An 11,586-nucleotide genomic window follows, 5' to 3' on the forward strand; every position below is an offset into this window, starting at 1 on the left:
ATTGCTACCCATAGAAACTGGTGACCACGGCTCCTGGAGCCAGTCACCATCCAGCTCACCATGAATCCCCAGCATCACGGGTTTGGTGATTGCAGGTGTCTGGAGAACGGGCTGACACACACTGGTAGGATGCTGCTCCATGGCTGCAAAACCCTGTTGCTAATGGCAGCACAGCACAAAATCAAAGGCTAGTGGGACGTGATTTATTGTTTGACAGTACCTTCCAAACCTTCACCAGTGTTTTGAAAATATCATGCTCTGCAAAGAATATCATTTATCAAAAATAATGAAAGCTTTATTCCTTTCATCATATAATGTATCATGTTTTTCTTCAGGCAAAGTTCCTTTCTGGTCTTGCACCAACTACATTTTCCAGCTTGCATCAACAAGCATTTGCTAGGAATAATCACTGGAGAGCTTGGAAACTGATTTCACAAAATGTCCTCAATCTTAGTTTGTGAAGGAAGAAAAGATATGCAAAATTAGCAATGTTTTTTCAGTCAGCAGAATGGGGTGTGCATACTGCTTTCCAGACAGAAAAACAAAAGCATAATGCCTTGCCTGAATGTTATGCAAAATAGAAGGTGTGTACTTCTGTGAAATGTGTTCAAGATGGTTGTGAGGTAAGTCGAGTCCCATGCCTCTGAAATGAGCTGAGGGGCTACAGTAAGACATGGCATTACAGCGAAGGCCTATTGCGTACTTGAGCTATTAGCTAAACCTAAATAAGCCCTTTGCTCCCATGCCATATGATGTCTTGAGTGTCCCAGAAAGCTTGGGATAACCCTTCTGCAGATGGAGCCACACAGCTGCACTTGCAAGGGTGAACTGCCATGGTGCAGCACATTCCCACAAGGCAGTGCTCAGGGGTGGATCGCTTTTGGAGGGGCTGGAAGCGTAACTGAGGGAAGGCTTCAGGCAGGTTTGCTGTGCAGAGCGGGGTGCGTCGGATGGTGCTTGAGGCAGACAGGGGTGTCTGTGGTCTGCCACCCCTCCTGCAGGCACCTCACTCACTCTGCTGGCTCGAGGTCCACCCGCCCCAGATCCTGCCCTGACCGTGGCTCACACCAGATGTTTTGGAAGAGAGTGCAAGGAAACATGAAATTGACAGCTACAGAATGACCTGCCAGTGGGAGAAGTTCCCTCCAAATCCCATTACTTAGAGGTTGGTTCCACCCTGTAGCATTAAGCTTTATATCCCCTCTAAGTGCTCTCTGTGTTTATTTGCTCTCTGTGCCCCCATCACAGTAACTCTGAATCTTCTGGCTAGCCACTGAGAGAACAAAGGCTCTCCCTGCCATTTTTCTATTTAAAATTATGTCTGTTCTGGAAGGACTTTATAATTTTTAAAATCCTGGAAGGACTTTTCTGCTCTCAGGAAATAGTTCTGTTCCCCACAGAAGGCTGCAGCAGTGACAGGGACACCTTCCTGGTGTGCTGTTTACAGAGCCAAACATAGTAAATGTACAGAAGAGGTGATGCTGAATAATGCCCTTCCAGTTATACCATGTTACTGGGGGATGGTAATGGTAGGGACACACATAAATCAGTGAAGTGTGAAGAGAGGGCAGACAAACAATGCTTATAAATGATTGCTTCTAATTATTCTGAATTATTATTGAGGAACCAGAGGCTGATAAAGGCACGGGCATCAAATGGAACTTTTGGGTGCTCAGCATTTTGAGCATCTTGTTTATTCTCATCCTGGCATGGATGCCAGTGTGTAACCATCAGCAGTGTTTGGTAGAAATGTCATTTGTAACTCTTAACTTGACAGTGTATTTTAAATACAGAAATCTTCAAATATAAAATAACCTCCCCTGATAAAGTTGCCAGGGAGAATAAGTCATTAAACATTTCAAATGGCAATACTAACAGCTCATCCCCTTCCAGCAGTCTTGGTGCTGTGAAGACAGGTCTGAGACCATCCTTCAGTGGGGAACACAGCTCCCAGCCTCAAAACTGCTGCTCTCTGCAGCCAGCCAGGTGGCTCAACTAGGCTGCTTCTGCCAGCCTGCCTCATCCAGGACTGCAATGCTCCCTCAAGGAAGGGTCTTTGCTCTAAGGGGATTTCTGCAAGGAGCAGGAGCACAGAAGAAATGAACGTGAAAGTCATGATACAGCTGGCTGGGAAGGGTCTGCCTTGGGTATCTGTGCAGCACCCTAGCATATGACCAAGGTGCCTTAGTGTTATCTCCACAGTACCAATATTCCAGTAATGTCAGTGTGGGAAAGAGAGAGTACACCAGGTCTAAAGCAGAGGGAAAGGCAAGGGCAAAATTAAAATTAGAAAAAAAAGGATTGTAGTTAAAAAAAACTCAGCTGAAATAATAAGAAAGTATTGAAATAATATTAAATTATTACTCACAGGGACCATAGAAAAGGCTGGGAGAGAAGAAGGACTAAGAGTATAGAAAAACAAATGGAGAATAGAAAGAAAAAAAGAAAAGAAATGAGGAGAAAATCAGAGACGGAATAAATCATTATTGTCACTTTTTATTTTTTTAGAAAATTTGCTTTTGTACAGCATTTGGCTTAACCATATTTCAAACAGACTGCCTCAAGGAAATTTGTAGCCCTGGAAATGGAGGCCAGAGACAAATTGTATATACTCACTCTGACTCTTCTTGGAAGCTACAGATGTTCGTTGTTTGGACGCACAATGGACAGATTAATATCTCCAGATGTTCACCAGCCATCCTCCCAGAACATTGACGGGCAGGACAGGGAATAAATGCTTTTAGCAGAAACTTCAGTTTCTGCTACTGCTTCAGATAAAGCATTTTGTCAGTGTTTATTTTGTGGGGAGCACCTGCTCCAAATATACAGTGCCTACGCTACACAGAAATGCTCTTCCATGTCACAACCAACATCAAAAGAAGCTGTAAACTGTCCATGCAAGTGCTGATGAACTGGCTTGTAAAGAGAATGAGACTCTGGCATTGTTCTTGACTGTTTTACCTGATAGGAGTAAGCAGATATTTAAAATTACAGGAGTATTTATGTGGTTGGGTGGTTTACAGAGTCAGTACAGGGAAGGGAAGTCAGTACTTCCCTCGAGCCAGAGACTTAATAAGGCAACTCCTGGAAGAAACATGAACAGAAATTTGTCCATAATTATTATTCACAGGGGAAAGAAGCTTGCATCAATTTAGCATTTCCAAAGGTGACACAATTAGTTGTTATACATGTATTTATTCTTGTAGAAAAACTTGTGGTGACATTTTGGAGAAGGATGTTGATAACAAATGCCCATTTTAATTTGAAGAGAAAAGCTGCTTACCACCAATTTTCACTGCCATTTTACATAAAAACACAAGAGAGAGACTGCTGCAAAATACTTCAGCAACAGTGCCCTACTCCCCCTAACTGAAAATTATTCATCTGGTTTTGAAAATATTATCATTAATATTATTGCCACGATCCCCTCTCATTCCCATTCATGAATTCCCACTGGCAAAAAAAGTAACCTGCTGAAGCAAACGTACTTAATCCTACAAAAGTAATGTAAGTGAATGAAATAGACTTCCTGCCTTCAATATATTAATCTGTAAGAGAAAACAAAACAAAACAAAACAAACAAACAAACAAAAACAGGATTTGGTCTTCCACCAGTACAAGGAGAATGTTAAGGACATGTGTGCTGTTTCCAACTTGAATAATTTCAGTGACATAGATGCTCAAGTGGTGTCTTGGAAGACTTGTGTCTTGGGTTACGGCTACATAACAAATGCCCGCTGTCCCGCAGTTGTGTATCTCACCCACAGAACAAGAGCAGTGTCCTGCAACAGGTCATGCCATTTCATGGGCCTGCTGAAATTTTTTTTTTTCTCCTGGCTCTGCCCAGAGTGGCACCAGGTTTCTTCTGGGGTGGCCAGGTCACTTTGGCTGACTGGCATTGCTCTCAAAATGACTTTACCATAAAACAATGGAAAGAAAAGACTTGGAAAACTGAAGGGAAAATCCTGGCTCTTCTCCAGTGAAATCACTGAGGAATTTAGCTACTCTTTTCAAGAGAACAGAGAATTCACCCCAAGAAGATCGATATCCAAATATTCCACACAATGTATGTGCAAGCTGTTGATACGCAGCAGTTTTGAACTTCTGCCTGCAGGTGGGTAACCCAGTTCTACAGGAAAAAACACATTTTGTGACAGCCTGCAGAAACAGATAAGAAAGAGACCTTTGATAGGAAAACTATGATTTAAAAACAATAGCATGCCATTAAAAGAAGTATAAATACACTTTATATTACATGAGTGGACTATGTTTTCTTTAGTGTACGTGCCATTTTTATTAATTCATACACTAAGTGCTAACGTGTTTCCTAATGCCATTAGGTGGTGCTTTCAGTAAGTAATATAGTTCTTGAACAGTCCTTTTCTGCATCATGTTCTCATTTTCTTCAGTAGAATAAAATTTAAATCAAACACGACACTGCCTCCTCCTTTTGAACTCCTCGACCTCACACAAGGCTGTGTATCACGTTTCTGAGGCACTCTGGCTCCCCTCGGGTGTGATGAACTGCACTTTGGGCACAATGAGAGAGGGATTGGTTCTCCGCATGGAGTTGCTCCTCCGTATGGAGTTGTTTCTTCTCATGGAGTTGCGTTTCCGTAGGGAGTTTTGGTGGGACAGCTCACTTTTCTGCAGGGTCTGAATGAGAATTGATGGCTTCTCGTCAAGTTCTCGAGCGCTGCAACGTGGTGCTGCCACTTTGACGGTGTTGCCGAATTTGGAGTAGTCAACAGCATATACACCTTCCTCTTCAGTGACGATGGGCACGAAGCGGTGACCCCACAGTATCTCCTCTGCTATGTACGAGGTTCTTGCCTGCGTTGTGATGCCAGTCGTTTCTACAACGCCTTCAAGTATCACTATGAGCTCCAGATCCTGGAGTGCCAGGTCAGCAGCAGAGATATCATAAAGAGGACTCCGCTTGTCTATGACGTGACAAATGATTAAGGGAGCCACCAGGAAAATATTGTTACTTTCAATGGGGTTATCCACAGGGATATCTACTTGGTGAATGGGTATGACTTCTCCTTCAGGGGTCGTAGTCTTCCTCACAACCTGGATTCTCACTGAGGCACTGATGATCATGCTCTTCCTCAGGTCTCCTACTCGAAACATGAAGCAAAGTTTGCCATTTCGAACTGCAATGACTGCCTGCCTGCTGAAAATCAAAGTCTCTGCCCGCCTGTGAGCTTGTGCAGTTTTCATGAATATGCAGCCCAGCATGACAGCATTGATGATCAGACCCACAATGTTCTGTAGGATCAAGACTGTGATGGCCAAGGGACATTCCTCTGTCATCATCCTGCCGCCAAAACCAATGGTCACCTGAACTTCAATGGAGAAGAGGAAAGCAGAGGTGAAAGACCTGGAGGGGAAGATTACACAAAGTTAACTCAAAGTACATCGAACATAAACTGATAAGCTATTAGCATGTACTTTCTAGAAACAAATGGCCTTAGAGGCCTATATTTGCAGTCCTTGTACATTTAAGCCGTCTGTTAACATCAGCGGAAAGACTGCACTCTTGGTGACTCAGTGTTTGCACTATCAGAGCAGCATCTAATGGTGAGAGGGGAAGGAAGACCCGAGAGCCTGAGCTCCTATAAGACCATCTGTAATACGAGGTGAACCTGAGAAGCTCACTAGAACCTCTGTTCCGGAAGATATGTCCCACACCATGTTAGCCAACAGTGCTTTAACATGCAGCGTGACTTTCCACCTTCTCCTTCCCACGGAGATCTTGGTGGAGCTGTGGTTTTGGAGACAGGTGAGCAACTGGCTGCACACTGACATTCTCCCACCACCCTGCACCTGGAAAAGAAGCTGGGCAAATGGCAGCATTTCACTCACACTACCTGCCCGTCTGTCCTGAACCCCTTTAAAAGGATTCCCTGGAGGGAAAGGGGACATTCCCACATTTCTCACACCTCCCAAACCCACGCTTGCCTCATGACTGAGCCTGCTGGATCAGGCTGCAGAGGGAAGGCAGTGGCCTCCGCGGTCCCCTCTGCGCATCCCTGCAGGAGGACAGCACTGTGAACCTGGGCTTGGGTTTAGCTCACTGTTGTGTCAAGGCTAGCTGGAAAATTTCAACACAGAAGTGTACTGTAGAAGTGTGAGTTAAGTTAAATGTCCCTGATAAGCTACAGTGCTGGACATCAGATTAGGCTGTCCACAAGCTTTCCAAAACACATGGTTTATAATATTGAACAATGTCACCTCCCCTGTATACACCAGGATCTTTAATTTCTGTTTATAGCACAGATATGTCCTTCACCAAAGTCTCTTATGTCCAGAATTTGTACCTTGGAATTTATTTGGTAGACATGGGATCTCATGAACTAACATTATAGTTACCCTTTTAACACAGTGCAACACACAAACACTTGAAGCATCCTCATTCTCATTGTGGCTTTAACTATGGAAAATATATATCCTGTCCATAAAGATGGACATTCATTGTGTTCATTGGTTTTGGTTTGCTTTCCAATGAATTCATTTTTAAATAACGTCTTATTGTTCTGTTGTTGTTGTTGTTTGTTTTTCCTAACCATATTTGCAGTGAGCCTGGGATCATTGGGATCATGAAGACACATTACAATAGCATAGGTAATACCAGGGATAATTTTCTGTAGAATGAGAAAGCTCATCTTTCAGAAAACCAGCCAGCCTCCGCATAGATAACTTTGAAAGAACTTTGTCATTTCGTTCCCCCCGCCCCCCCCCCATTCTTTGGCAGATCCCCTGTATTGAGGGGTTTATTTCTGCATTTCATTCTAAAGAAATCAGTGATGAGGGATTTTATTAATGTAATTCATGGAATGATTTCTATGCTCATAAATATTCATCTACATGCAGAATTAAACTTCTGGCTGAAACTTAATTCAATTTTATTCAACTGAAGGCTCTGTGCAGTGAAATATTCTGATTCCCCTTAACAGTAGCCATTTTAAAAGGGAAAAAAAAGGGGGGGGGAATCTACCTTTTTACAGCAGAAGTAACAGAAGCAGCAAGCTTGTACAGCATTTTGAACATGCGAAGAGGGAGCCATAAATGCCAAATCACACTATTCCCAGCTCCCTCTCTTCAGAGCTCTGCAAATTTTCCTCTTTGGATTATGCTTGATTTGCGTGGCAAAGTGCTTCTAGCTTTAGAAATTCTGCAGTACTTTGAAAAATTAAAGTGTTGTGCAAGTTCCATCCAATGATTAGAATTTCCAAAGCCAGGTTTCCCATAAATCTGTAATGGCACCTACTCAAAAAGCTCTCCTGAAATATCTTTGGGCCTAAATCTCAGAAAAAGTAAGTTAAAAAATATTTGCTATTATTTTGGCAGATTGTCTCAGCATGAAATGTTTTACATCCAGCAATTCACAGCTCTTAAAAATATCAGCAGTCATACTGCTGTTGCATGGCTGTGTCCAAAGTGGTAGCCAGGTTTAAGAAGATGAAGATAAAAGATTTTCCATGGCTTGAAGATGGATACTTGAGCAGCTGTTTGCTGAAACTCCTCAGGCACTCACAGCAGAGTGCGATGTGTGCTGTTTGTTATGGGCTAAGCCACGCAGCCACACCAGTTCATTGGCTCTGCTTATCCCCATCCCTCCAGGCTGTTCATGCAGCAGCGGGCTTGCTGGGGAGGTAGTGAGGGGCCATGGCTCTCCTTTGTCCTGGTGGCATGAAGTCCTCAGCACCCAGAACAGGCTTTGTGGGGTGGTCTGGGAGTCCCAAGGGGGCCTCCAGGCAAACAGGGGAGTGTCCTCCCAGATGATGCTGAAGAGCTGCTTGAGTGCAGCTACCAGCTAGTTTGGGTTGGACAAATCCCACACATCCTTCTCTCTAGGACCAATACACCAGAAAGGCTGGGGGTGACACCCCTGAAAGACTTCCACAGTGGGCAGAAGCTGGGCCATGACATCTCACTTCAGAGGCAACTGTGGCCACTTAATGGAAGAGAAATAAGAGCAGCCTCCCCCTGCCTCAGCCCCCAAAGTTGAGGAAGGTTGGCTTGGAAAATCCCTGTTTCCTTTCAGTTTGAAAAAAACTCATCTAGCAAAACAAGTGTCAAAGTGAAGGTAGAATGAAATCACTGCTCCCTCATGAGCCAGATCTGATGTGCCTTCATACTTGCTGAGGTGCCTCAAAACCTACATGCAACTCCACGTTGGAGTTTTCCTCCAAGAGGAGGAAAGAGGAGTGGATACCCTCAGCCAGCTCTGCAGCCCCCTCATGGTCCCTACCACACTGCACCATGTAAAGGCAGTTGCTCTGGCCATTCTGAACCTGGATCTTTCTGCTTAAAAACCTTGTGCTGTAAAAAGAGATGTTACTGATGGCAGAGCAATCTTGTTGCTTACCCCCACCTCCAAGTAACAAACACTTCTTCTAGCCTGTGTAAATATGTGCCAGTTTGTCAGAGCCTTGAAAATTGCCATGGCTTTGGGGACAGAGAGGAAAATATTTTTCTTTAACAGCTGACATTTAACCCAGCAGTCCCTTAAGCTTTCACTGTCTGATACATCATGCACGTCATGGAAACAGTTTATCCGTCAAACCGCTGGCCTGTGGCTTCACCAAGGGACAGGCATTTTGGAGCTCTCTCATGGGAACTGTCTCAAAAGACATTTAGCTTTGCCCTAAGCAGCACTTTTCTTGCTAGCTGATACCCATGGCCAGTGCCCTGCCTCTCAGGCAGCACTTTTGGGGTGGGCGAACTTTTACCAGCATGGCAAGCGGCTTGCACCACGCTCAGGATGCTCCCGCTGCCATAGACAACATTACAATACGTGTAACACATACCCACTCTTGTAGCAGGCTCTTATCTCGACAGGCAGGGTATGTTACCCACAGAGTGTGGAGACACATGAAAAGCAGCGGGTCTCCCTCTCTTTCAGATCCTGTAAGGAATCAAAGAAATCTACAGTACAGTATTTTCCAAGCCCAGAAGGCTTGCTGAATTTATGTACTCTAGAGGAAAACACCACACTTTTCAATTGTCTCAACCAAACATCACGGTTCATTAAAAAAGCTGCATTTCAGGTATCGGCAGGACAGCAGGCAGCTCTGTTCCCCCCTTTCTTTGTCCCACCAACTGTACTTTACCTGACACACGTCACGCAAGGTGTCCACTTTGTGCTGTTTGTGGTGCCCTCTGTGCTTGGGTCCATGTCGCCATGGGCGAAAGCCACCAGCCACCACATCATGGCGAAGAGCAACCAGCTGCACAGGAAGGACATGGTAAAGATGACCAGTGTGTGACGCCACTTCAGGTCCACCAAGGTGGTGAAAATGTCTTGCAAGAATCGCCCCTGCTCGCGGATGTTCTTGTGCGCCAGGTTGCATGCCCCATTCTTGGCGATGAAGCGGGCTTTGCGCGGCCGGTCTCGGATGCGGGGCTTGCGCAGGTTCTCAGCAGCGATCCGTGCCAGCACATATTCTTCAGGGATAATACTCTTCCGAGCCAGCATCTTCCTGCCACCATAGTCCACCTAGCAAGATGTGAAACAGGGGACAGTCCCTCTAGCGCGACTCTGGAGGGCTCACTGCCTACCCTGAGAAGAGAGAAAAGCCAGTCAGATTTGTCACCCGTGCACTGTGGTTAGGTAACCTTACATCAGCAACCTTTACATCAAATGTCACTGAGTGTCTTATTCTACAGCGCCCTCCCCTTCTCAGCCCGTCACTTTTATGCGAGCAGTCGGTATCAGCTCCCGACGGAAAGGAAAGGTGCTATTCCCACGCTCCTTGCGGGAAGGCAGGCTGCAGAGCCGTCTCGCAAACTCGGTGTAAAGTAACCTGACGTACGATAGGACGGATCCTCGGGCAGCTTCTCCGGGAGGCAGCTGTGCCCGGGTGGGTACTGCAAAGTGGGGTGCTCGGTGGTTTGCATCCTCTGGGACTCGAAGAGTTGGGCTCCTCTGCTTCGAACCGAGGCTTGCCTCGCTCAGTAGGGCTTTAGCTGGCGGGGCCCTGCCAAAAAGCCCCCGTCCGGTCCCCAGAAAGCGTCACAAGAAGGAGCCGAGCTGGCAGCTGGAGAGAGGGCTGGCGGAGCAGGCGTTCCCTTTTCCCCTCGCAGCCCTCCTCCCGTGCCGGGACTAGGCGGGGCAGCCCTGCCTTTATCCCCAGCCCTGGCCCCAGCCGGCTGCCAAAGCTCAGCAGCAGCGAGCGGGGCTCCCAGCATCACCACCGGCCCCCCTCCGTGGCCCCAGCAGCGGTGGTGTGGGGCTGGAAAAGGCGCCTTGAGGGATGCTGGAGCATCCCCTAGGGCCAGATCCTGCAAATGTGGCAGGAGGCAAGGCGGCTCCCTGCGCGAAGCCCACCTCTGGCAGCAGCAGGGCTGGCGAGCCCAGGGTTTTTGCCTTTTTAGCCTTATCGTGCTTTGGATCTCAGCGAGACAGCTTGCAGGCAGAAAGCGAAGCATGTGCGTAAGTGTCTGGAGGAGCAATGCCAAAATCTCACGGCCTTTGCTGCTTTTGACAAACTTAATTACCTGTTTCTGTGAGAGGAAAAGAGGCATTCCTTTATATGGTTCACAATTTGTGTTAACTTGGACGGGCGCAGCATCAGGGCCATTATAATCTTCAGCTGGTGGAACAGGCATTGACAGATGGGTTTTTATATATTTGATGGGTATAGGAGAAATTATGCACAATGCCAAAAACAAACAATGAAATAACAGAAGTTCATTCGTTTTCTCACAGGTCGAGGTTTACAGTTTTGGCTCTTGTGTTTAATGGAAACTTGCATTCTTGGAAATTACAGCTTTTTTTCCAAGGTCTTAGGGTTTGTAGTAGGAAGAATAAACAGTACATCAACTTTATGAAAAGATCTAAATTTAGATGTTAATGAAGCAAAGTGCAGAGATTTCATTGTGTCAGATTAACTCCTCCATGCCCAAGGAATGTGTGTGTACAGTGGGGAGGTTTCTAAAGTTTTCTGAGTATCACTCAAGTGAATGACCTTTACAGTATAAAATTTACACAGAACATAATACATTACTTCTCTCTGTAAACTGGAGACAGAAAGAAATGCTTCACAGGCCTGCTGCAGTCAGGAAGTTTTTAAGTGTATTCAGGCATGGAAAAATTGAGAAGGCACATTTGACAGGCAGTGTAATCCTCAGCTTGAAGATATCCATCCTATCAAACACATGCACGTGCTCAAGTTTAAATAGAGGAGTGATTCCTGGAAACCTTTCTAGCAGTATCCTTTTCTAATACCAAGTATCCAGTAGTCAGAAAAGAGACAGACTCAAAGCCACGGTCATATTAGGCAATTAGCTAAACATTTTTGTAGGAAATTAACTCCAGGCAGATGACCAGCTTCAGTGTGAAAAATCAGGTTCTAAAGCAATTACTTTGAGTTGTAACCAGGCTTGAGTGTAAGCACATAAAGTCACTTGTGTGTGTATCTGCAGGATCGGCGTTGCTGTCCACTGTGGCACTCGATGGGCTGGCATGGGAGAGCTCGGGAGGTTATTCTGCTACAAATGGAGTGGCAGAGGCTGGTCATGGGGGACTGACTCATTCGTTTGCTGCAGCCTCCAGAAGAGCATCTCACTTGGGTGTAA

The 11,586-nt window shown here is 45.6% G+C and overlaps 1 protein-coding gene across 1 annotated transcript; it reads right to left on the minus strand.

Moving 5' to 3' along the window:
- Positions 1–2,483: 2,483 nt before the first annotated feature.
- Positions 2,484–11,354, minus strand: KCNJ8 (potassium inwardly rectifying channel subfamily J member 8). The gene is made up of 3 exons (XM_080596891.1): positions 9,822–11,354; positions 9,120–9,568; positions 2,484–5,383 (listed from the first exon to the last, which is right to left on the minus strand). The coding sequence occupies exons 2-3, from the start codon at positions 9,482–9,484 to the stop codon at positions 4,483–4,485; spliced, it is 1,266 nt and encodes a 421-aa protein (XP_080453017.1). The 5' UTR covers positions 9,485–9,568; positions 9,822–11,354; the 3' UTR covers positions 2,484–4,482.
- Positions 11,355–11,586: the final 232 nt, after the last annotated feature.

The sequence above is a fragment of the Anser brachyrhynchus genome, assembly GCF_964034855.1.
Source record: "Anser brachyrhynchus genome assembly, chromosome: 1".
Classification (NCBI taxonomy): Eukaryota; Metazoa; Chordata; class Aves; order Anseriformes; family Anatidae; genus Anser; species Anser brachyrhynchus.

Excerpts from the sequence above, each read along its gene's own strand:
- KCNJ8 (XM_080596891.1), bottom strand. The coding sequence starts at position 9,484 with ATGCTGGCTCGGAAGAGTATTATCCCTGAAGAATATGTGCTGGCACGG. Across the intron at positions 5,384-9,119 it reads CCTTGCGTGACGTGTGTCAG|GTCTTTCACCTCTGCTTTCC; the intron begins GTAAAGTACAGT and ends CTTCCCCTCCAG.